General features: G+C 38.3%; 1 protein-coding gene across 1 annotated transcript; it reads left to right on the top strand.

The window, feature by feature from the left end:
- Positions 1–367: 367 nt before the first annotated feature.
- On the top strand, positions 368–27,082 carry hsd17b4 (hydroxysteroid (17-beta) dehydrogenase 4). Its single transcript, XM_056377015.1, has 25 exons — positions 368–529; positions 1,951–2,004; positions 3,070–3,177; positions 3,847–3,906; positions 4,056–4,077; positions 4,251–4,297; positions 4,638–4,722; positions 7,058–7,245; positions 8,705–8,796; positions 8,994–9,018; positions 9,165–9,293; positions 12,439–12,551; positions 17,080–17,192; positions 17,425–17,548; positions 17,768–17,819; positions 19,035–19,106; positions 20,902–21,005; positions 21,114–21,179; positions 21,578–21,647; positions 21,833–21,939; positions 23,034–23,120; positions 23,259–23,345; positions 23,526–23,664; positions 24,915–25,042; positions 26,185–27,082. Exons 1-25 carry the CDS (start codon positions 478–480, stop codon positions 26,272–26,274), a joined length of 2,214 nt encoding a protein of 737 aa, XP_056232990.1. The 5' UTR covers positions 368–477; the 3' UTR covers positions 26,275–27,082.
- Positions 27,083–27,397: the final 315 nt, after the last annotated feature.

Raw genomic sequence — 27,397 nt, forward strand, 5'->3', positions numbered from 1 at the left:
TTAATGGTGAAAGCTCATAAAATAACGAATTCAATTTTTTTTTAATTAAAACTAAAAAATCTGCAACTAACAATTACTTTAATTATCAATTAATCTGCTGATTATTTTCTTGATTAACCAATTGGTCATTTAGTCAATAAAATTAAGAAAATGGTGAAAAATGTCCATTACAGTTTCTCAGTGAGAATGTAAGTATAGTTACAGGTTTTTATCAGTACTGCGTAATCGCTTAATCAACTAGTTGTTGCAGCTGTGATTAAAACATACTGAAAGAAGACTACATGTGTAAATTCATTGGTGGTAAAGAAAACAGGGTTAATAAAATCCCGGTTTCTGATTGGTCACTGCTGAGTCCGTCCCCTCGTGATGCGGAAGTGTAAGTTACAGAAGTTCACCCTGCTGTCTCTGAAAAGCAGTGTTGATCTTGTAGCCACTGTGCTGCTACTGTTCTGAATCAGAGAATAATATCCCACAGGAATGTCTTTGTCTTTCGAGGGGAGAGTCGTTCTTGTCACTGGGGCCGGAGGAGGTAAATACTCTGTGCAAACATAACTGATAGTTAGCTAGGCTGTCACTGCTGCTAACTGTAACTACGCTAAAATAGGCTTTGTAACGTTAGCTCCTTATGCTAACTTGTTAGTTACGTAGATCTCTGTTAGGCAAACGATCAAAACAGTGAATGCACAAGTCTCGATTTCTGTCTGTTGTATGAGCTGCCCAGCAGATAATCTCGGTATATTGCCGATTGCTAACACTTGCCAAACAGCTGCAAGTCGCAAAGTCGTTAAAATAAACAATCTATGAACCTCCTGGAAACAATTAAACAACTTTGTTGATGTTGCTATAGGACCTATACTGTATGAATTGGACTAGCAGCAGACGTTTGTCAGTCTTTTGACTCATTCATTTGAATAACGCAGAGAGCAAAGTACACGTAACGCAATGGCTCCAAATAATACCACTGTAAGTATGTGAAAGGGCACATCCACCAACAACCCACAGTCAGTGGCCAGCACAAATATATGGGCCTCGTATTACCCATTCAATAAGCCAAGTGTGTAAACCAGTGCATCTGTGGGGCTTATCATGTCAGTAATGAAGTGTTTCAAACAAATATAAGAGGATCTGAACAATCTGAAATGTTGAGATATTTCAACCCTTTCCCCCCAACATACTTTTTCTTGCTGTGTGACGCTTTCACTGTGAGATTTTCTGTCACACATCAAGAGAGGATTACTGTACTTCATAATAAAAGAAAGTCAAACAAGACCTCACTGGAGTAGTGTTTTATTTGCAGAATTAAGGTAAATTAGTTTCCAACAAGTGCTTGGCCAGGCCTTTGCAACATAGAAGTATCATATTAAAATTTTAGAAACCCTAAGATCCATAGATATATAAAATAGGTAACATGTATTAAATCTAAAATCACAGAATAAGAATTAAGAACTACTATCATTTTCAAATTGATTGATAATAACCCAACCTTAGTTATTAAAGCTATCTGATAATCCTGAAGGTTTATTTCCCTCATTAAAACAGATCAAAACACTATAATAAACTAATGTACAATAAAACAGACTACTTGATGTTGGTGTTGCAAATCTTTCAGTTTTAACTCCTGAAAATGTCTGAAATAACTTTTATTATGCAGTTTATGAGCTCTAGTTTTCTCTCATGGTAGCTTATTTTTTTTATTTTTTATTTTTTTATGACATGGCTGCTTTTAATTTCACAACAAGAAATGGTACGTCAAATTATTTATTCAGCCAACATAAATGGTTAACTTATGCTAATAATACAAAATTTCCATATTACAGTTCAAATCAATGTTTTGATTCCAGGTTTTGTAGGGCCCTGGTTCCACTATTTACCTCGTACGTTCCCCCTGATAACTGTGGAAATTGATGGGTGTGTTTCATTCTGTAGACTAATCTGTCTTTCTTTCTGCAGGCCTTGGCAGAGAATATGCACTGGCTTTTGCTGAAAGAGGAGCCTCAGTTATAGGTAAAAAAAAAAAAAAAAAAAATCATCATTTTGAGCCCCTTATATCTCATTTTTTTAGAACAGGTTTAGTGGATATACTGTGGTTAGTTCAGCCAGGACTAGAGCTTATGTACTTATTGAAATGCTTCCTGAAACTGAATCCTTGTAACCTCAATTGATGTTTTTTTGTTTTTTGGCCATCTGTGTCATGTTGACATTTGGCCCAGCATGATTCCAGATGTTTTATGTGAGTTGTTAGGGACTGAACATCAGTTTCATTTATCAAATATCTTATTTAAATGTTGGCTTTTTAACACATGTTCATAATCATTTGACTACACATATGGAAAAGCAGTGGCATTGATTTCATTTATGTGATGTGTAGATTCTTGCACCTGCATGACTCAATGCTGGAGATGATCACAGGTTTTAGAGATGTCTTGGGTTTCAGGGATGCACCGATATGATAAATGGCAGCCTTGACATAACTCATCTACAAATCTTGGTAAAAGTGTCCAAAAGTAAATACAAGGTCGTTATGAAAATACACTTTATGCCACCAGTCATTCAGTCACAAACCAGACTCAATTTTCAGTCTGACGGCAATCCCTGGTTTCAAGTTCAATTACTTAAAATAATATTCCAATGAGTTTCATGCTGTGAGTTAGAAAGATTTCAAACAAAGAAGGGCTTCTGCATGTAATTGGGACTCAGTATCAGCAGATGACCCCGAGCGAAGGTATCGAAATTGGTGTTGCGAGAGGAAAAGTTTGATCGGTGCATCCCTAGATTTAAGTGGTTTTTGGATATAGATCATACCACAAACTGTGGCATTCCATTCAGAAATATGCATCGTATTGACTGTCACAGTAATGATGTTACTTTTTAGACAACACAGTTCCAGGTGTTGGCATAAATATTTGCCCTTCCCAAAATAATAGCTTTCCCAGCTGCCTGGACTGGATTTGCCCTTGAACTCTGACAAGGAATCAGCTTAGCTATACTCTTCTCCTAACCTAATCACTCGTGGAGAATTGCAGAACTCACCCCATTATTGCTAATCTTTTTCTTCTTGCTGCAATAAAGTGAATGACCTTGGGGCAGACACTAAAGGGGGTGGAAAGAGTTCTGCAGCCGCTGATAAGGTGGTGGAGGAGATAAGAGCGAAGGGAGGCAAGGCCGTGGCGAACTATGGTGAGAAGTTTGGACTAGCCTTCTTGTCTTGAGTCTTCTCTGATAAATCATTATCTACGTCTGTGTTTTTTTTTCTTTTATTGCTTACTGTGTAGTAATAAGCTTATGTAATTGTCGACTTAAAAACAATATTGATTTTTTTTTTCAGTCTGACTAGCTCACTGATGAAGCTGTTAGCGAGCATTGAAGACAAATCTATTCCCTACTTAATCTTTGTGCATCTCATATACGCACAAAAAAAAGTTTTAAATAACAAAGCAAGACTTTGATCAATGTGTCTCATAGGTGGTTTTGAACCAGATTTGCATGTGGATTTGATAAAAAAAGGCATCATTTACCCGAAAACTTTCATATTTTCTATCCAGTTTAAAGCAAAGTCCAGCAGTCAATAAAAATGTTATTTCACACATCATTACTTAACAAACTGAGCAAGGGAAGCCTATCGAGATTCTCTTGTATACAATAAAACTTTCTCACAAGCTTTCTCATTGTAACTGTAACAAGTAACATTGTTTTTATCTGTAAACAGGAATTATGTAGCCTAGAATCAGCTTTATAAATGTAGCCAAACTATGAATGGTAAAACTAGATGCAGTAATTTTGAAATTAAATTATTAAGTTAACATTTCATCACTTATTAATTTTTGGTTTTCTATTGTGCACATACAGATTCTGTAGAAGATGGAGAAAAACTGATCCAGGCAGCGCTGGATGCATTTGGAAGAATAGGTGCGTATTGTTTTTGTATGGCAGAGCTGTGGCTGTCAAAGTTGATAACTATCCTAAGTGCTGCATAATTAAAATAACTCAAATGAAATGATTGTTAGTAATGTTATTGCTATACATAATTAAATTCAGTAATTTGTCTTTTCTTCCAGATATTGTTGTAAACAATGCTGGGTAAGTCATTTCACAGCAATAATCACACTTTATCTGTTTTCAGAGTGGCCATTTATTGCTGGCGTGTATTAATGGGCATATGGGCCACTATAATCATGTAAAAGAAAACCTTAAGTTTGGCACAAAGAGTGAGAAGACTTTAATTTTTTTTTTTCTTTTTCTTTTTCGGCAAGGATACTTCGGGACCGATCATTTGCCAGGACGAGTGATTTGGACTGGGGTAATTAAATTATTTCTGATATTTACATTCACCCTCATTCACTAATGCTGTGTATGGGGTCATCTCATACCATCACATTATTTCCTTTTGTTTGGCTCACCTCATTATCAAACAGTGTCACTATGTTATATGTAGTACACTACATTTGTTTTTAACTTGGGTTTCTTGTCCAAGTACCTTCTCTTTAAAAACAGATTGTGTGTGTGGGAGTTTAAAAATCTACTGTAGGCTGGATCTGATCCACAGTGTTCTAATGGGAAATAGCAGAAGTGTATAATGTTATGTGTTGTGTGGTAATGTTTGTGTAATGTTCTGTCATTCCTCTTCCTCTCCATTTCAGACCTGATTCAAAGAGTTCACTTGAGAGGCTCTTTCCTGGTGACTCGAGCTGCTTGGAACCACATGAAAAACCAAAAGTTTGGCAGGTAACTCGCCCAGTTACTGACAGCTATTGACATGGACAAAATGTGGGCCGTCCTCCTATTACGTGGGTAGCACTTCTGCAGGTCCAACAAAGTTACAGTATCCTCAGCAGACAGACCATTGCTGGACAGTATTCAAGAAGATATCAGTACGGCATAAAATTCTGTGTGGCAAGGTCTGATTCAGATGTCAGGCAAAGGTACAAAAGATACTCAATGATTTTCATGTGCTGCATTTTAAGTGGGCTCTTGAGGATGTGCACTTGAGGTAAAGATTATATAAAGCATGTGTGCCATCACATTATTATACTCATAATCTGACTCTGACTTTAATACCACTTTCACTTGATACCCTTTAATATGTCTGGCTCCATTGGTTTCGTGGTGTAAAATGGGAAAAAATACGCCCTGCATACTAATAAAAGCCCAAGACAGCACATTTAATATGAATATGTAAATCAGTAAAGAAAGAGGGAAATTACTTAATTTGGTTATGCAGCACTGTAGGTTAATCTCTGAACATTTTAAATGCTGTTTAAATTGATGACTCCACAAGAAGCAGCAACGATGTCTGTGGAGGCTCATCTCATTCTTCCAAGTAGTACAGCTTAAGAAATTCAAGTATCCAGTCGTCTGAAGTTTGTAGAATTGAAGGTGTTTTGCCACTCGGCTGAGATTCTTCACCTCTTGAATGAGAAATCCAGCGGATAATTAATACTGACCTGAAGCAGTGGGGATCTATGCAGATATGTACTTAGGGCTGTTACGATACCAGATTGTCACTACACAATTATCGTGGCCAAACTTTTTTTCAAATTTTCGATAGTTATATAGAAAATATCGCTAGAAAAAAAAAAAAAAAAAGAGAAATGTCATCAATTTTGTTATCGGTTTATCTGTATTCATCTTTAACGTTGTTTATTATGTGTTTTGTCTCTTTTTTTTGTCTGTACAAAGGTGTACAAAAAGAACAATTACACTTAATGGATGGTGAAAAGGCCACCAGATGAAAATGACAAATATTACCAATATTATTATCAAGTGTATTATTAACACAATATCAGTATTTACATTTTTTAAATAACATTAGATAACTTTCTCACATGAGACATTTAGACTTGACAAACACAGGTGCAACTAATAACACTAACGATGGCTGCATTGCGATACTGAGCAATCGTTAACGTTAGCAGTTACACCTGAGAGTTAAAAAAGGCCTAGTGAGTGAATCATAATTTGCAGAAGGTCACACAACCCATCTTACTTTCTTACATTAAACTGACATTTTGCAGAAGGTTTTACTGCACTGAATTAAAGAATGGCTTATTATTGAGTAGAGAACAGTTGCAAATAATGCAGTTGGCTTTATATCAAGGTTTTGATGTACGGAGACAAACACAATAATCAACAGCATTTCAGATTTTGTAGTACGAATATACATTTTGCAGTGCTCACAGGCAAGCTCGAAATTGTAATCTTTCTGTGCAGTCACCCCAAACAAAAGTTTATGCCGCATTCAAAGGTAAAGCCATAGCTGAAAGAAATGAAAATGAGAAAGGTCCATGGCCTGGCTCTGCACAATACAGGAATGCTGGATATAGAAGCCAAGGTTGTCAATAAAGCTACGTGAAAGCATGGAAGAACACATATACATATTCCTACCACGTATCAGGTCCCCAATGCAACATTTTATCATGTGATGCGCCATAAGGATTGAAAGATGTGTTTTTGTAGTAACACTTGATAGTTTGAAAGGTTCCCTTAGAAACTGAATCATAGTATATAAAAAGTATGGATATGAAAAATGTACTCTGGTGGTTCCACGTTAGTGTACGGTATGATCGTGCTGGGATATGGATCACTGCTTTCTGATGACCAGTGAGACAGTGTGTTACAGATGTCTCCTACAGTTAATGTAGCATTGATGCTTAATTTCATTACTTTTCCTTGACTGAAATGAAATGTCTGCATGAGATTACTAGCAAAATTGTATGTGTAAGACTGTGTGTGTCCGCTGTGCATACATGCATTTATTTCTGCATTGAGCCTGTGTTCATGTTTGTTCAAGTAAAATGTTTAAGTAAATTTAATGTGTTCAGTTGTGTATCAGAGATTAAGTAGTTGGGAGCTGTGTCTGTGTGTGTGAATGGACTAGCATTGCATGACTAGGTGCCTACATGTGTGTACTGTGGTGTGTTTATGCATGCGTGAAAAGTATGTACCACTCTGTGAGATTATGCGTGTATGTGGGGGGCCGTCTGTGTCTCCCATTACTCCATAGTGATTTCTGTCACTTTGCATTAACACTGACTTGTTGCCTGGGGTTGTCTGTGGCCAGAATCATCATGACGGCTTCAGCCGCAGGCATCTATGGTAACTTTGGCCAGGCCAACTACAGCGCTGCCAAGCTGGGCATGCTAGGGCTGGCAAACACCTTGGCGGTCGAGGGACGCAAGTACAACATCTACTGCAACACTATTGCTCCTGTTGCAGGGTCACGCCTCACTGAGACCGTCATGCCCCCAGGTAAGCACAGAGATTAAACAACACTCATAATTGCATACAGTTGGTCTGTGTAATACATACTGTGATGTTCTGCTAGGTATTTGGATGCACACATGCTCTCACATATGCACGTTGTTTGGACAGGCCAAAGTAGGCAAATGTTTTCTTTTTTTTTTTTTTTTTTTTTTTTTTTAGAGCAGCTGCATAATGTAATGCCCATGTAATGTTGATTTATGAAATTTGAGGCAACAGCACTCCCGTTTGACATGCAAATTTGTCATCTAATATTCAAGAGCTGTGTTTTTTTTTTTTTTTTTGCTGTTCCAAGAGCCATGATGAAATCATGCACCCTGTAAGTGCTTTAAAAGTTTTGATGTGTCAGCCCTTGATTTAATCAGGCGGCTCTGGCCTCCCTATTTTATTGTAGGTGTTAGCTATGCTTCCAAATATTCAAAAAAATGAGTAAGTATGCTAATGAAATGTTTATATTTTCATGTTAAAAATATTTCCTAAGACAGCAGGTAATGCAGCATTGGATACATAAAGTGAACAATGAAATATAGCCCAGAACAGCTCATACGCCTGGGATGCTGTGTGTTGCATATGAACTTTATATCAAACAAAAACTAAAATATCAATATTCAAAATAACAACCAGTCAGAGAATAAAGACCCATTAAACTCTATTGGTAAATGTCTATAAATCAATAGCATATTGTACATTATGCAGACTTTGGGTAGTTCAGTGTACAAAAGCAAAGCTGGCATTATGGAGGGTCTCCTTAACAGCAATACAACGGGATCTCTGTTTAAAAGGGACTTAAGTGACAAATTAAAGGACTGGTTTTGTAGCCCTGCGGTGCAGGTCGACAGTAGCATCTGTCACACAGCGCTGTGCCAACTGTCATGGGATGGCCTCACCTTGGTAAATGACATGGTTCCATATGTTGGCGTTCACTGACTCGAGCTTCTCTAAAAAAAAAAAAAAATAGACACCAAAACTCATCTTGCTTAGCATTTTTTTAATACGAGACATATGGTGAGTAGGATTAAATCTTTAGTGGTTCATACAGGGAATTAAAAGCCTGTTCCATTTCAATATGTTCAGGACTTGATTGCGTATAATAGTAATTCATACTTTTTTAATACTTCAGGCAGTTCAGTTTTAACTTATTTTCACTCAGACCAGTATTAGTTTGTTGTTTTATATTTAATATTTGTCCAGCAGGTTTTTTTTCTATCACCCTCTGTCGTATTTGTAAGGAATAATCAGTGACTATTAATCCACGTCTATTAGTTCTGTAGAAAGAGGATGAATACTTTAGGCTTGTGTAATCACTCAGACGTTGTATCTCTAGTATTTTCAAAATGAGAAAATTGAACAAACACTGCATCATTTTAAGATACACTAACTACCAAGCAGAGACACTGAAGTGGTAGCACTTGTTTAGGACTTATATGTTTTGTTTTGTCTTATTTAGACCTTGTGGCATCTCTGAAGCCTGAGTATGTTGCTCCCCTGGTCCTCTGGCTCTGTCATGACCAATGTCAAGAAAATGGAGGACTGTTTGAGGTAAACAGAAGAAAACATCTTCTTTCTTTCTCTTCAGTAAGATAAGAGTAAAGTCTCACTGCCACTCTACTGCCTGCAGTTTTGTGTCTATTTTTTTCATTTGTCATTGAAAACAGTAATGTACCAATGACATATTCAGCTTCCATAAATAGACAATATTTTTTTGTGTCATCCGCTCATGTTTCCTCTCCTTTCAGGTTGGAGCAGGCTGGATTGGTAAATGTAAGTACTGTGTGTTTTTCCTAAGGAAATGTCTGAAAAGTCTGTATGCATCTGTGATATTCATTAGCCCCTAGTTCACCAGTACTGGATGTGTGTGATGTTCACTATGCAACGACCTCTTTATTTGTGTGTTTCCATTTGTGCAGTGCGCTGGGAGCGTACTCAGGGCCACATTGTGAGACAGAAGAACCAACCCATGAATCCTGAGGCAGTCAGAGACCAGTGGGACAAAATATGTGATTTTACAGATGCCACCAAGCCTACTAATGTACAAGGTCAGAAATACACAAACTAGTAAACACACACTCAAATACACATAGTAACTGACAAAAGCACATATATTGGTGCATGTATGTACAAAGTTTACATACTGTACATGCAACTTTACATATGCATGTACATTCATGCACACACAGACACACACACATTGACATGCAGACAGTAGATGTCATGTTAAGACTTTCCTGTGATGTAGATCTTTATGACTTCATTCCTTTTGTCTTGAATGGTAATTTTTTCATTCCAAACATGATGATTTCTCTTAAAACCAGTAAACGCTCAACTGCTGCTTGGATGTCGTTAAGGCAGGTTTTCACACAGATTTTCTTTGAGTCCAACTCTGAGTTGGATCGCCCCCATCCGCCTCATAACCTTGCTGGTCTGCTTTCACTGGTTTGACTCACTCTGTGTTGAGTCAGAATGATTCAGTTTGCAGATCTGCTACACTGCATGTAATCAAATATACTTATCAATGAAGTAACCACGGTCATTGCTCTTTGGATTTGTGTAGGCTGACAACCTGGTACTCTTTAGTAACAATTATTTTTCATGTTTTCAAAAAGGATTTTTAGCAGCGGAACAGAGACCCAAATACCCAGTATTTGCAGGTCTAGAAAATAGTCTTCAAAAGCATTGAATTCTCTTTTCCTTGAAAAAAGGTCTTAGAAGGTATTAACAAGTCTTACGTTTAATCAGCAAAAAACGCTTGCCTGCTGTAGGCAGAGGTGTTGATTATAAAACGTTTCTGTATACGATTGCAGGCTGTCAGGAGACGTCATACACCTCTAAACTAAGAGTGTTGCTTTGACAGTGGATTGAGGCTGTTCAGGCAGCACCATCAGACCTGTACGAAACACTGTCACCACTGCTAGCTACAGTGGCTAGGAAGCTCATCAATTCATAATAATGTCAGTTTTGGTAAAAACTTTAATGAACTTCAAATGATTGAACCATTTTTAATTGGTTAATTCATCCATCCATTTTCTTCTGATTCTCTGGGTCCATGCATCGTTACTTTAAATGTACCACTGAGAATTACTGTAATATACTGTGGGGAAATACTGGGGAAAATAGAATACAATAGATGATGATAAAGATAAATAATTCTTTGCCAAACCACATGGTTTTCCATCATATGTTCATACTCCGGCCAGTATGATCATGTAACAGGTACTGAATCGCTTTCAGTGCGGGATCAAAACGGTCTTAAAACATCTTATATTCATCTTGTTCAAGAAATGCAGCGAACATTCACCAGAATCTCTGACACAAAGTAGAGTCGAAAAGGCAAAAATACAGATGTGTCAGTATTCCACTGATTTGCACCAACTCCCAGAATAATGCAATGGGTGTGTAATTGAAATGAACATTGAAGGAATGCAAGATTTTGATCTTTATTATTGGGGCTTTTAGTGTGACATTAGTGGATTATTATGATATGAGAGGAAAAAAGGAAAGTTGGTAATAGATAGTGTTTATACTCAGTTGGGACATACTTATGATTAAAGGTGCCATTGATCTGTGGAGTGGAACAGAAGGCATGGTAAAAAAACACCACCTTTGGAAAGCTCAAACACATTATTTTCAACAAAAAATTATCATCATGTAGTCGCACTGTTTGACCAAACTTTCGTGAGAGTGAGAAACTTCTGCAACTACATGAACTCCGATTTCAACCGAACGAGCCCTTTTACGATCAGTTCATCTGTATGTACAGAGAGGACAAGATGGTGTTAGAGATCAAGAGAATGAGGTGGAGAAAACAACTGGAGGTGAATAAGATGATGAGTATGAACAAGACAATAGTTGTTCCTGATTATTGTTTCTCTCCGCCTCTTCCATCCCTCTCCACGCTCTCAGATGTACAATTGAAGAAAGGGCGGCAGTGCTAACATTAACTGAACTGGGGTGGCAGTCCCACAGGGCACTAGCTGGGCTCATTAGCATGGCTTTGAGGTGCCTCCTCATTTGTAGCTTATTACAGAGACTTGTTGCTGCCTCTGTTCTTTAACTGCCTGCCACTGAGTGATGGTAATTAGTAGCTCTGGTCTTCCCAGTCTCACTGTGTTTCTGTTTCTCTGTTGTCTCAGCCGTCTTCCATTGTTTGTGTTGAATCTGCATAGGTATTCGTAGCTTGTGTTACCGGGGTGGATATATTTACATTCTGTTTTTAGGCAATCTCTAGACAAACAAAGAACACACAGTGTAGACTCAAAGTTTTAAGTGTGTTAACAACTAATGTTGGAACAGGGAACTCATCATGTTTATTCTTAGTGCACGTGGCTCTTGCATCCTTTTATCCATTTTAAAGCTGCTCCTGGATCATTATATGTTAGATTGGAATTCTATTTAACTTTGCTTTGATCCATTTAACTTGAGATGAATCATTTTTTCTTAGCTGTCAAAGAAAAAAATCCCCAAGCTCATTCCTGAAAAAGTGCAGGTTTCATGATAGTTATCTGGGTCATGACTTAAAGATGAACCTGATATGTGAATAAATTGTCAGATATGAGGTATATTAGCGGGAGGCAGATTTTTGTTACTTTTGATAAGAGCCGGGCCAGCTGTTTCCCTGTTTCTATTCTTTATTGTAAGCTAAGACATCTGACTGAGTGGTAGCTTCATCTTTAACCTATAGACATAAGACTTGTATCTTCTCATCTGACTCAAATAAGTGTATGTTCAAAAATGTTGGTATTTTCCTTTTAGGAATGTAGTTTGCTCAGCCTTCGATTAAGTAATACGCAGCTGCAGTAAAATAGTGCAGCCTGAAGCCGTTGAGCAATGTCAGCCAGCCAATCATGAGAGCTAAACTTTGTGTATCCAAGAACCCTTAAATTGGAGTAGATTATGTTACATCAAACAGAAGTCTCTTGTATATTCATCACGGAAAGTGAGAACCGAGTTTTCCTTTTGTATCACGCAGCAACAAGTTGTATCATCACGTTAGAGTTGATTTGCTTGCGTAATATACAAGTATTTCTGTCTTTCTGTTTGGTCTGTGGAATAAGAAATTCACATTCATAAGGCGTTATTGGGTGACACCGATGAATCATTTTGTCTATGACCTCATCTTCCGCTATGTCAGTGTCTTGTTCTGGTGTGCTTCCACTCATCTGTCATCTCTCACCTTTTGTGTAGAGTCTCTACAGTCAATTGTGAGTGTGCTGTCTCGAGTGGAGTCGGAGGGAGACGTCGGTGCAAGTCCAACAGCTGCTGCAGCCTCTGCAGCCTCGACTTCAGGCATTAATCCTGTGAGTAGAGACTGCTATTGCTGCTTTTTTTCTTTGACACTAATGTACTGTAATGTACTTGCGGGTCTTGGAAAGTCTCAAAAAATCAATGAATTCGTTTCGTCAAAAAAAAAGATGGTATCCAGTTGTGTTGGCTGTTGGGAGACTTTACACGCCTGTTAAGTGAAAGTGGGATTGTTTGTGACGGTGGATTGTGTGCACTGTGTGTGTTTCAGTCAGCGCCACCAGACCTGTAGCAAACACCGTCTCAAGTGCAAGCTACGTTAGCTAGGAAGCTCATCGATGAATGAATGGATTATTCATTTTTATTGGGTCATATCAACCATAAATTTTCTGCTGCTAATGCAGGTCTCGCTCGCATTAATATAATCAATTATATCATTAGTCATAATTGCCGTGTACTGCTGGGAAGTATTGAAAAAATTTGAATAAATAGTTCTAGGCCATGTCATCCCTACTTGTTTCCCATCATACTTTCATACTGCTGGTATGATTGTGAAAGAGGTATTAGATTTTATTTTGTGCAGTATCAAAATTGTCCTTGGTAAACTTCTCTGAAACCCTGATGTGAATACATGTCAGGCTTAGACGTGTGGGCTCCCTCTTTGTTCCACTGTCCTCCTCTTCCTCCTTTTGTCCTTTTTTTTTTGATTCCTTCATTATTTTCTGTTCCTTGCAGTTTTTAACCTTATTTTCACCACAGTTACTTCATGCCTATCAATGTTTTTCTCCTTCTCATATACTTATATTCTGTCATTTCCCCCACAGAGACTGTAGAAGTGTTGGTTGAACGGTTGGCTGACAATTACTTTTGAAAGTCTTGAGCTGTAACCTCTTAGACTGTTTGAAACATGGCAGCTCATGACTCTTTAATACCACCACACTGTATTTAGTAAGAGACGATAATAACCTTCTCCTACAACATACATAAGTACTTTGATGTCTCCTGTAAATATGAAATGGTGACACACCAGACGAGTGGCAACTCAGATTAGCTTTTAAAATGTAACGTACAAAAGATGTCAGAGCACAATGGTGCAGCGATGGCTCCCTGGATGAATGCTCCTTCACTTCGCTGTGTTCCCTGTCACTGAATCACAGAAAGTGAACTGATTACAGCTCACACATGGCTGAGTTGCTTAAATAAAACATTGACCCACAAGTATAATTGCATAACATCAAATAATTATCCACAGAAACCAGCCACCATTTTCTGTTAAGATAGTTGTAGTGTAACAGTGAGACTTTGTTTAAAGACTCATTTGTAGTATGACCCAAATGGAGGAATGAGACCTTTCCTTGCTGTGTTGAATTACTAAAACATTTAGAAACTAGCTTATTCTTTGGGTCTGTGTATGATAGTAGACAGATTTTAACTATTTTTTTAAATGGTATGTGATGAAATCTCCTCTTCTTTTACATCCTGTGAGACATTTAACACTCACCAGCCTGCTTCAGTAATATCATGATTCAGTCCCTAAAAGGTTAAATGATGTACAGTACACTCAGTGTCCTCTCCACTGTCTTTAGGAGGGGTGTGTGTGTGTGTGTGTGTGTGTGTGTGTGTGTGTGTGTGTGTGTGTGTGTGTGTGTGCGTGTGTGCGTGGTAGGGTGGTTGTCTAGAGAGGAGATTTGGAACAGAGTCACAAGTAGCCCCAAGACAAACATCACCATTGTGTCCTCAGCTGACATAGCTTTGTGATAAATGCGTACGTGTGTGTGTACATGCATTTGTGTTACCTCTTTGGGACCATGTATTGCTGAAGTTATGCTACACTGTGCCCCTTCTGTGTTTTTACATTTATTTCACACAACTCTCCCGCTGCATAGAGGTCTAATCATCTTAAATATTGTTCTATGTCATAATTTATAGATTGATTGATATATGAAGCAAAACATCTGGAGCATCACATGGTTATATTGTGTGTCCTTAAGCATTATATTTTCAGTTTGTTCATACATCTGTCCGTCCGTCTGTCTGACTGTCGGGTCCCATTCTTGTGAACGCAATCTCTTGGGAACTCCCTTCAAATGTGTCCATTTGGACTCTAGGATGACCTGATTAGACTTTGGTCCTGTGGCCTCACAAAATACGTTTTTGGCCACAACTCACAAATTCATCTGCTAATTATGACATAATTTAAAAGAAATGTCTAATAGGATAAAATGATGAAGTGATTACATTTTATATCCAAATGGTCAAAGGTCAACTCCACTGTGACATCATGATTTTCTGTAAAAACACCTCTGGCCATTATTTAACACTGTAACTTGGCAGGTTGGCGGAGGTAAATAACAGTAAGACTGGAGTGTTTCAGAGGGATGTTGATTTAACGTGATGATCGTTTTGGAGTTTGCAGTTTGTGGTGCTGTTCAACTGTATTGCATTTTTATTATTACTTGAAATGCATTATACAGTTGTACAGCACCATGAACTGCAGACTCCAAAATGATCATACAGTTGAATTAAAACCTCTCTAAAACATTTTCACACACACAAACTGAACATTATAGTCTTCATTAGGTCAGAGTTATTGCAGGGCTACATTATTTCAGCTAGGATTAACTAATAAACTGGAAGCTGAGTATGTAACTAGACCCAGTCTTAATATATTGAGTACAGTAAAGTTATAAACGTGCTAACAGGTTTTGTATTAATTATTTGTGTCACCTCACATTAGATTACAAGGCTTCACTGTATGTCATGCATCAAAAATGCAGGAGACTTTATTTTGTAAAACTAAGCAGTTCTAATTTCAAGTAACATGTTTAAGTACATAATTTCAAATAAATTAAACATTGAATAACAGAAGAAAGTTAGACAACCGCTTTTTCAAATTTTTTGGGGGCAATTTTTTTTGTCTATATTATTGAGCAGACAAGAAATGAGTGAAGACAGATGGGGATGATGTCCTCTGCTGGGGTGTTGTCCACCAGGACGCTCTTAAAAAAGAAATCAGTTTTGCTTCAAGCCTAATTTTTGTTTTGAGAAACAGATTTTTCTCCTAACTTGACTTACATCTTGTATGAACCACGAACACTGCTGTTTTTGTATTTTACCTCCTTAGCTTTAGCTTTAGGGTATATAATATTAAATCCCCAGTACATGGATGTAGGACTGGTTCCCACATCTGCATTTAAATGCAGTTTTAATTAAAAATAGGCCTCCAGAGGTCGGCCTTTATAGTGATTTTCGACCAGCTGAGAGGTGGCATTACGCATAGTGTGAATCACACCATTCTGCCAAGAAATATTGTTAATTATGATATTTGAGTGTGCCTTTCTCCCCTTTCCTTCTGCAAAGCTAACTTCTTTCTTTTTTTTAACAAATTAGTTTATTGGATTTTCTACATCACAAAAATGTCAAAAATGTTGAATTACAAGTTGCATTGTTAATTGTTGTCAAATATAACATAAAACAGGATATGTCTATAACAAATACATGAGCAATGTTATAGAAAAAGATTATATACTGTATATATATATATATATATATATATATAGACCAAAAGAAATGATCAAAGACAGATGATCATAAATATTATGTAACCTGTACATACGGATGACTTTATAATGACTGGTTTCTTCATATTCCATAGGAACCATGATGGAAAATTCATGATCAGATTGAGTCTTGAAATCTCAGAGAGCTCACACAGAGGATCTCAGGGTGGGATTCAAAAGGGTTTTAAAACATTTACAATACACTGAAGGGATAAACCTTCCTGAGCTTTAAAAGGCATTCCTTATTTTGTGTCACTAACACTTGATTGCTGCGATGCTCTGTTCAGGAATTTGAGCTCATTTTCAGTCTGCTCGTTAACTGAAGTGCAAGAGCAAATTGAACACCGCTGTTTAATCTCTTGCCTCTCTGTCCCAGCCACCAGTAAAGTTCAGGCTCCATTTTAAAAGCTCTGCCTGGTCCGGCCCAGGTTTAGATTTCTGAACTGCTGATTCCTCTTTATTCTGTGAGATCCCACGGGTCTTCAAACTGCTGACCGTGGATGGTTCCACAGATCACAGATTACGTGAAACCAGCGATTGTGCCAACTCTGAGCTGTACATCTTCTGATACAGTCTTGTTCAATCTGAAGATGCATTTCTGAAAATCTGTGGACTTGTCCTTCAAGTTGTGATCACTTTAAAATTCTGAATCGTGTGTCTAATGTCTCTGATATTCCTCGTGTTTGTAGCTGCTTTTACTCTGAAAAAGCTCACAGGTGCTCTACAAACAAAGAACATTTCTTTATTCTCTTATTTTGTGTGCTCCAACTATGTAGTTTCCATTTACTGGCTTTTCCAAATACTGGCTAGTTCACTCTGACCATATATATAGCGTTTATTAAAGCATTTGTATTCAGAGGTTGAGCTGTGGATCTATTCTACCATGAGGTGAACCTTATTACTTTTCTTCAAACCCTCAAGATTGCATATTAAGTTTCTCTGTCTAAATTATAAGACAATTTCTTCATGTTTGGCTCTCAAAGTCAACACTAAAATCGTCTCCTTTCCTCTCCTCTCCTCTCAGGCTGAGGCAGTGGGACAAAAATTACCACCGACCACTTTCAACTTCAACCACGTACAGTGTATCCTCTATGCATTGGGGGTCGGCATGTCCACCAAAGACCCAGACCATCTCAGGTGTGTATCTAAGTGTTTTTGTGCTAATGACTGTCTCATAAACCAGCCTGTGTGAAAGTGAACTGAAAGAAATGATAACCACTGTACTTTTACCTTGACCTGTGCAGAGAATCTATCCAGGCCTCCAAACACGGGCCTTGTGCAGCCGTCTGTGCTGTTAATTTTTTATTTGTCTCCTATGAAAGTGTGATTTTTTTCACAGTTAAGTAACACCAACTTTTTCATTTTTAAGGTTCCTGTATGAAGGCCATCCAGACTTTAGCTGCCTCCCCACCTTTGGGGTCATTCCCTCCCAGGCAGCCATGATGGATGGCGGGCTGAGCTCAATCCCTGGACTCAACATAGATTTTACACAGGTTAAAAAACATACATATAAATGTCTGTTTTTTTTTATGCGCGCGAATAAATGTGTGTGATATTGTTGTGTGTAATATGCATATTTGTATCCATATGGTATATTTCACACGGTCTTGTACACAAGAAGAACAATAGTAGTACACACATTAGTCACGCTAATGAGGCTTTAAAACTGTGTTGTAATTATATATCACAGCTGTTCTAATGTTTTGTGTCAGGTATTGCATGGAGAGCAGTATCTGGAGCTGCACAAACCTCTACCGACCTCAGGTATTTCCTTTTCTACTATTAAAGTACATACAGTTTGTTCTATACAAGTACCTCATGTAATTACTATAGATTTGACCATATAATAAATTTAATAAAAGCTATTTTACAGCCTCACTGAGCCTTTTTACCTGAATTCATGTTACTATGTATAACAAAGCATGTAACTGGGACCAGTCTGAGTTTAATAGATTATTTAGACTTTGAAGTGAGTACCTCTCTAGGTCTTTGAGAGACCATTTTTATGATGCCTCCAAGATTACCAAATCTGATTTGGGCCAGTTTACCGCTTAAGCCATGATAGATTTTTAACTGTATGATCCAGTTATAGCATGGACTACATACGGACCGTTCTGGCCCCAGTCTGTGCCTCTTGTGTATTAGCATTACATTCAAGTCACAGAACAATGTTTTTCTGAAAGATAAACCCCTGACGATTTATCAAAATAACAGAAGGTACTTTAACTGCTGTTTTGAAGGTATTTCACGACTGTCCGATGACACTTTAAACCATCCAGCCGTCTAACCAGATATTTAGACTACTGCATTATAAAGATGCAGAACCCGTTCCCCAAATTTCCTAATCCAAACAAAGGTGGTAATCAAAAATGACTTATCTTTTAGCTTGATTTGAATGTGACAGTGATATTTGTCAGTATCTGTCAATCAGTGTCTATTTTCACGCAAATATGCTTTATATTTTTTTTGTGTTATTTTCATTATTGATTAATCTGCTGATTTAAATTTTAATTTATTTGTTGTGTCTCTAAAATAGTGAAAATAAATTGATGTTTTTTTTTGTTTCATTGACATTGAAAAACCCCAAATTATTCACTTAACTATTTGTATGAAAGATGTGTAAAAATGGCAAATACTCACACTGGAGAAGCTGGAAGTGTCAAATGTTACACATTTTTGCTTGAAACTTTATTCAAGTGATTAATCGATTATCAAAAGAGTTGTAGATTAACTAATTATTTGTTTTAGCTCTAGTACAAATCAAGCAGGGAGATGATTGTGGAATTACCTTTAAAACTGCACTAAGACACATGTAGGTCTGTGACTCCAATATAACGATAATACATGTCAGGCAATAAGTGGGGCTGGTTGCAGTCATGTCATCAAGTACAGAGCTAGTTTACTAATATTAAGAACGTGCAGGACAAAATGATGATACATTATCAATGTTGGAAGTAAGTGGGTCAAACACATTTTCAGGTCAACTTACCTCTGAGGCCACCATAGCAGACGTGTTGGACAAAGGGTCCGGAGCCGTCATCCTCTTGGACGGTGAGTTTCTTTGCACTTCAGGGTGCACAACTTTTATCATGTAGTGTGTTTATTTCATATTCATTTGTTTTCATATTTAATGTGTCTTTTCCTGAAAGTTGCCTCTCAGGCTGAATTAATGAAAGTTAATTTTCAGTCTGTGTCTGCAGGGATTGAAATAATGGACTGAGAATGGCTCATATTTCTGTTTGACAATTCCATAGAGATGGATGATATTAGAACCACTGTGATCTATAATTAATCCGACTTAAAACAAATAACACGGGACCTGACGTTCCCTGAGGAGTCACTGCTGAAAAAAATATGTAATTTCTTTATACACATTAAACCAGTCAGCTTCTGTTATCCTCCTCGAGTAAAGTACATTTTTTCCTGAGACAGCATGTCACAGTGACAGCCTGCAGAAGTAGCTTTGTCTTGTCTTTATTCCTGGTTATATTTTGAACTGACCTAATGAAATGAACAAGCCGGTGAGTTGCTGTAGTCTGGATTTGTTTTGCGTCTGATAGCTGCTAATTGTCTCTTCAAAGTTTGCCTTCATGTGACTGTTTCTTCCAGCTCTACTTTCACTATAAATGTGATGTAATGAAGAAAAGTGGCTGGGGGGAGTGTTATCCTCAGTGTTTTTATTGTTAAACTTAACATGATTTTATGTGGCACTTCTGTTACTTAGTATTGAAACCTATTGCCAGGCAAGTGATACTAACTTAATAATTAGAGTCATTTTGCCTCTCTTCAGTCAACATCTTCAACATAGTATGATCGTATATTTCTGAAAGATAACGAAAGATACTTAACTAAAATAGTCAGAGACGGAACTTAACTGCTGTAAGTACATTTGCTCATTATTTGAATGTTTTCTTTCTCTACTACTTAAGACTTTTCCTTCATTAAACGTCCGAGGCAAATATCATACTTCTTGCTCCACCGCATTTATTTATATTGTAGGTACCTTGTGGAGTTTTCTAGTAAACAAACTGTTTCTTACCAAACACATCTTGTGTGTCCTTGAGGCCTAATTAACACACTGAATGCATTTCCTTCCTCATAGAGTATCAGTATTTGCTTGCAGGCAGTCTTCTTCCCTGCCCTTTGGCTATCGATCAATGAAAATGCCCCACACTGGCTGCGTTTGTGCGGATGCATGTGTGTCCTCAAGCGTGTACATGAGTTACAAACAAATCAGGGACTTGCAGACAAAAACATGGGGTGTCCCCCAAAGCATAGGGGATAAGACACTGACCATTAACATCAACAACAACCCTGGTTTGTTTCTAGCCGCGGATCTTTGTTGCAAGTTTTACTTCCTCATCTCGCTAGTGTCTCTAATACAGGAATAACGCTCAGAAAATACTTGTAGAAACTACATTCTGACTAGTGGTCAAAAACTCCACAGGGATACAGCTTTGATTACTTTGCAAACATTAAAACATTGATCACTAAATATGATAGATTTTTATAGATTTAACTACCCCAATCAATGCTGAATAGTTCAAATTGGCTCCACTTCAAACTGTTGCAAGATTAATATGCTGCTCACACGTTAATATACAGTAATAATAATTTAAAAAATATGATGAATAATAATATACCACTGACAGGAGACACTCTGCTGCATGATCAGAACTTTTATTGTTTCAGTGTTTTTTGCTGATTGTGAAATTTTGTAGGCAGGACTTTAACTTAACTTTTCCTATTATTTCACAGTATTGTTCATTTTATAAACTGTAGGTAAAGGCTCTGAAAACTTCTACCATGTATATAGTGTGAATTCTGCATGTGTGCTGTTTTACAGTGAACACCTACAGTGGCGACGAGCTGGTGTGCTACAACCAGTTTTCAGTGTTTGTGGTCGGAGCTGGAGGCTTTGGAGGGAAGAGAACCTCTGAGAAAGCCAAGGTATATGTTCCATATTTGATGTACTTTACCAAACTGGAAAAAAAACAAGACATCATTAATAAATGTTGACTCATATATGATTGGTTTTACCTGTTTTATTTCCTCCAGGCTCCTCTGCCGCCACCTCAACGGGCACCAGATGCCGTGGTGATTGATTCTACCACAAGAGACCAAGTGAGTGTGTCTGTGTGGGTTTTGTTGCAGAATAAATCAGCTGCATTGATAATATGTGGGCGGAAATGAGACATATTGTTTTTGTGCCTCCGTAATAACCATAAAGTTTCAGACAAAATTCGAAGTGTTGAACAAGGTTTTCATACCGTCTCAAAACAAGAACGCTGACTGTATGTTTGCAGCGGAAAATAAAAAAGAGAGGGGGAATAAAAAAAACTAAATCCCTTGAGCAATTTAAATGACTGCAACTGTATCACTTCAAAGCCATTCTTATTTTAGGTATCTCTTCTATTGCCTTCATGATAATTTAATTTCATTCCACATTTGTGTAGGAAAAGTTCAGGGGTTTATGAATTAGATATAGATCTAAACAACGTCTGTTTCCCCTGCGGTCACAGGCGGCCTTGTACCGTCTTAGTGGAGACTGGAATCCTCTTCATATAGACCCCAGCTTTGCTGCCATGGGAGGTGAGAGTCTGTACATCTATTGTGGCTTCGCGGGTGTTTTATTTATTTATTTTTTTCCCATTTAATTAAATGTCTTAATTAATTTTGCTCAGGACTAAGTCTTTCCCTGGGATTTTCAGGCAAATGGTGTATTTTGATCTCATGTATGCTTAAACATGATGTACTTAAAAATGCTCTTTGGTCAGGCTTCAAGACTCCAATCCTGCACGGCTTGTGCTCATTCGGCTTTGCGGCAAGACATGTCCTCAAGCAGTTTGCCGACAACGATCCTTCCAGATTCAAGGCTATCAAGGTAAATAAGCACTGGATGGTTTAAAACCTGTCATATATTTTTTGAGTCACTGGGCCTCATGCAAGAACCACTTGTATTAACAGGTTTGAGTGATTTGAGATTATTAGTCTGAGGCCATGTACAGATAGTCTGTCTTCCTCCAAAAGAGGAGGAGAAAACACTTGTTTGATTCGGGAGTTATGTTGTGCTGAGTGAGTCTGCTGTCAGAATTACCTAAAACTAATGGAGTAACAAAAATGGACTGGATCAATTAATATTCTGTCCACCATATCATCATCATGACTCACCACTTTACTGAGAGGCTTTTTAAATTCATTTATTTTTAAAAATTTTCTTTAGATGTAATGAATTGTTTTTGGCATGGCAACTTAAACAGCTGCCTCAGGGTCTTTATGTGAGTTGTTTTCCAGATTAACATCCTCTGTCGGACCTATTGGTCTACAAAAGCAGGAAAAAAAAAGCACAATGTTTTATTTTTTTTTTATCTAACTTCACATCAAAACGTTCCCTCTTTATTTCTGTCGCAGTGCGGCTCTGCTCTGATGACATTATCTGTAGCTGTATACTGATTACTGACACTGTGGACATTTGTCAGGTTTTCACCTGATATCTGACAGTAGGACTGAAAGCTCTGCATTTTTATCTTTTCACTCATTTTTATGAACTTGAAACAAGTGGAGTGAAAGAGGCAATGTAATATGCCAATTTAAGGGGGTGTCGATTATGCAAATGTAATCTGAGAAACATGCATCTACACATGAACAGGAATGAATAACCTCATCATCTTAAAATGACAGATTTACAATAGATTTATGCCAGTAAGTCACTTCTCATACGACCACAGTTCACATAGAAAAATGAGAGAGGTTTAGGATAAGAATACAAAAATGTGCTTTCATGAGGCCCATTGACATGTACAGTTTTAACCTTTTATTTTTACAACTAAAATCTTTTGGATTGTGCCTGCACCATGGAGACATGGGAGTTTAGTGCTTGATAAACTATTTATCAGTCTAGCTAAATATTATTAATTCATTTAATTAGAGATTCATTGACTCCACCACCCTCTCTGATCCCCCGCCTCTCTTTCTCAGGTTCGCTTTGTGAAGCCGGTGATGCCGGGTCAGTCGCTGCAGACTGAGATGTGGAAGGAAGGCAACAGGATTCACATCCAGTGCAAAGTCAGTAGCTAGCATTAGTGTGGATTCCAATCATCTTAACCGATTTGTGGATGAATGAGTCTGGCTTGTAATTTCACTGCTGCTCTCTGCTCTTCTGTGATTGTGTCCTTCTGATCACTGCACTTCTCTTTCCTTCAGGTGAAGGAGACCGATGCCGTTGTGCTATCGGGGGCCTACGTGGATTTACATGCCGCTTCAGACGCTTCTCCAGTAAATCTCACCCAAGTATGCTGGCCTAAAAAATGCTCCATTTAAGCAACAATCCTCCTCTTTTTCCTTTAATCACATTCCTTCATGTAGCCCAGGAGCTCCTTTCCTTTTAGTTCTGTAGATAATAAAGTCGATTTGTACCTTTGACATGAAGATAGACCTCCACAAGTGTTGGCTCTGTCTACCTTTGTGCAGGGAGGAGGCCTTCAGAGTGAGCTGGTGTTTGCAGAGATCGGCCGTCGTATTAAAGACTTGGGCTCAGAGTTGGTCAAGAAGGTGAATGCTGTGTTCGGCTGGGAGATCACCAAAGATGGCAAGAACACTGCACAGTGGAGTAAGTGTACTGAATGCTGTGCAAGCACGGCTAACACGCCCCTAATTCTACAGTGCCATTGCAGGATGGGAAAAATATCAGTTTGTTTCAGTTCAGGTGTTTATTCACAAGAGGAAATTCTTTTTGCAGTAAAAAAACAACAACATAGATTTAGTAAACTATAGTCTGTGTTTGATTGACAGCAGCTGTGATGTAGCAGTCTGCTGGCAGGCTCAGCTTGTGCTCTGCATATGATACTATGCTGGCCTTACTCCTTCTATGCTATGCTAAATTTTGATTGGCTGTATTCAAATGAGTTCTCCCTCTGTGTAGACGAAATTTTTCTCAAAGGAGAACACAAGCCAAGTCAGCTATAGAGCAGATATGTGCTGTAGCAGACAAAAAAAAAAGCAATTTAATTTCAATTGGACTTTAAAAGTGGTTTTACTTTACATGCAATACTGAATACAATAAGAAATTCATGTGATAAAAACAAGAACATTTGCAGCAGTAAGGAGACGGGTAGTGCTGAGGGGGAGCAAGACGCAGTTTATGGTACGTCAGAATTAAGAGAATTTATTATGTTGGATTTTTATAAAAGTGATAAATCAGTGCTTCAACCTGTTGCACCTACATTTTGGAAACCGGGCTCTCTGCCAAGATTGATTCACAACTTGTCTTCTGAACACGAGAGGGCTGCTGCTCACCGGTGAGACAGTGTTGCCCAGTTCATTCCCGCTCTGCACATTGAACTTCCCTCACCAGCAACTCACTGAGAGGGTCAGGACTGATTCTGTGATGGATCTGTAACACCACGAACCTCCTGTCATCTTTAAATGATTATATTGCACCTCGCTGGATCGTCACACTCTTGAAGTTTGTTGGTGACTGTTTTCCTCCTCGTAGGTCTCAACACGTTGTCAGTCTCTTGACTAATGCTACACTAACGCTCAGAAAATCAGTCAGACATCATGATTCGCTCCGACACTGGCTCATGAGACAAAGGTTGAAATATGAGTATGAGCTGTAAAGTTGACAAGTTGATTTGACCCAGATTGACATTTTGCTAACAAGCTGTCAAATAAAATCTGTGCTAATGACTGAAAAATAACTGCAAGCACGAATGAGTTGTGGGGGCAAAGCAGACCAAGGCCAGCCAAACCCAGGGAAAGTGAAGCTGTGTCAAGTTTATATGATTTATTCCGTCTTCCGTCTCTCCGCGTTGCATTTACTTTTTTTTTTTTTTCTTTTACCTCACTGTCTTCCTGTAGCCATTGATCTGAAGAACGGCAGCGGCTCCTTGCATAAAGGCCCTTACAGCGGGAAGGCAGATGTGACCATCACGGTGTCGGATGAAGACTTCATGGAGGTGGTGCAGGGGAAACTCAACCCTCAGAAGGTGACAACAAGCAGTCAGGCCTGCTCACTCATCTCTTCTGACGTGACACGCTTTAACAAAAGAGTTATTTACATGCTGTTCTCTGAATGGCCTTGTTTTATCTTTTTTTTTTCTTTCTCTGCATGTTTATCCTTGTGAGTGTATCACATTAACTCCTGCTTTGCAGTGAAGCTTTTTGTGCTCACAGAACGGAGCATTTTTCGCAACGGTTTTGCAAAACAGATGCCGGAAGGCCTTGAAATAATGAGGTGTTGGTTAAAATGCAACAACCTTTTTTTTTTTTTTTTTTTTTTTCCGACATTAAAATCACTTCTTTAACATTTTAATTAAAGCGAAAGTGTCTTTGCAGAGCCTTTCAATCTCTAATGACTTCTTCCTTGATCTACTAATGTCAAATAAAAAAATGGAAGGCATTGATCTATCAAACCAAGTTCAGGAAGCACTCAGAACGAGTAATCAATTGACGCTACTTGTTATGTCTGTAGCATCTCATCTGTCACAGGGAGTGGCCATCGCTGTACAAAATTTATATGCTTCCTGGAGCCCTTGATATTGATCTGAGGCCTGTGTGTGTGTGTGTGTGTGTGTGTGTGCGCGTGTGTGTGTGTGTGTGCGTGTGTGTGTGCGCGCGCGCACGTTCGTTCTCTACAAAGAGCGTCAGCAGACCGTGGTACTGAAGATCCCTCAGGCAGGGTCTTTCCCAGCCTCTCGGACGATGAAAGGAGCAGCAAGAGAAAGATTAGTTGGTGGAGCTGAAAGGGACACTACTGTCATCCAGGGCCGTCTAAGCGCCATCCCGTGATTGATTTTAGCCGAGGAACTCATTGCACATCCTCAGTGGTTCAGTTCACTCAATACTTTCCTGCTGCACCTCTCAGCTGTGAACCTTTATGCGTATGAATATTATTTCATTTGTTCTGCTGCCAAAGCAACAATGGTCACATATTCCCTTTTGCCCGAGTCCTGGCTTGTTGCTTTTCTCATTTGTATGTAGTGTTAGCTGCAGGCGTGTTGGCCCTCTTTGACTCCCTGTGCACTTGAAAAGAAGAAACAGCCGACCGGGTAGAAATCAGAAGAGACTTTGTGCTTTATTGGTAAAAATTAATCATGTGTGTGTTTTTTTCTTTTTTTCTTTTTGCTAGGCGTTCTTCTCAGGCAAGCTGAAGGTCAGAGGGAACATCATGCTGAGTCAGAAGCTGGAGGTCATCCTTAAGGACCACGCCAAACTGTGAGCCCCTCAGCCAAGCACCCAGATGACTTTAGGGAACTAACCAAGCTACCAGCTCTCTCCATCTGTCCACCTTTCTGTCCTGATTCATGTGTGCGTACTAAAATGCTTTGCCTCCAAAGAGAAATGCATAAAAAATTATCCAGTAAGATTAGTACCACTTTGGAATGAACTCTCTCATATTAAGTAAAATTTCTCTGCAGTCATAAAATGTTGATCAAGTGGGAAATGTCCTTCATTGTATCACATGGATACAGATGTTTCGAGGGAAACGAGAGATCTTTTACTTTTTCTCACATCTTCAGTTCTTGGCAACAGAAGCAATAATTCATTTCAGCTGGTTGGAGTTTAACTTGGTTGGTCCGTCCTTGCTAAATGTGCACTTAACACACCTGCCTTTAAAGAAACCTAATGGGGAAATTAACCGTTTGTCTTCATGAATTTAATTCCTTTTTTTATTTCAATCGGTCATGGTATTCAGGTGTCATTAGAAACAAGAATCAAAATGTTGCCAGACATTTGGTAAATGCACTGGGTGAAGTGATGATGATAAACCAATTTTTAATCTCAGCTTTACTAAAGTCATAATTCATCTGTTATTTCATTCTGATGACTAATTTATCTCAGTCAGTTTAAGTCAGAAACGGTTTCATGTGACTGATACTGTAATCACAACAGAAACTTTGAGATGTATAATAATGTAGTTTGCTGGTTATGAAAATAATGATTCACTTTTTTTATATCATTTCAGTGTAATTGTAATGTAATTCAATGACAGCTCGTCTATGAAAATAAATTCATCCAGAACCTTATTTCTGTATGTTTAATTAAAGCAACTATAATTGATAATTTTTTTTTGAAATAACAATGTATCAAATGACAGGGAAATGTGAGAGCCGCAGCTCACAGTAATGAACCTACAAAGATTTATCACCCGAATCTGCAGCGCGTCTCGGCTTTATGGAGATTTTAGTGTTTAGTTGTCTGGCTGCAGCAGTTTCTCTACCGAAAAACTCTAAAAAACCCACTGTACACTAGCTGCTCAGCACCAGCAGCTGAAGAGAGGGATACATTCACACAGGATTTGGTAGAGGCCAAAAACGGAGCTAAAAGAGAGTGAATATTGG

Source organism: Seriola aureovittata, chromosome 5, assembly GCF_021018895.1.
Source record: "Seriola aureovittata isolate HTS-2021-v1 ecotype China chromosome 5, ASM2101889v1, whole genome shotgun sequence".
Taxonomy (NCBI): domain Eukaryota; kingdom Metazoa; phylum Chordata; class Actinopteri; order Carangiformes; family Carangidae; genus Seriola; species Seriola aureovittata.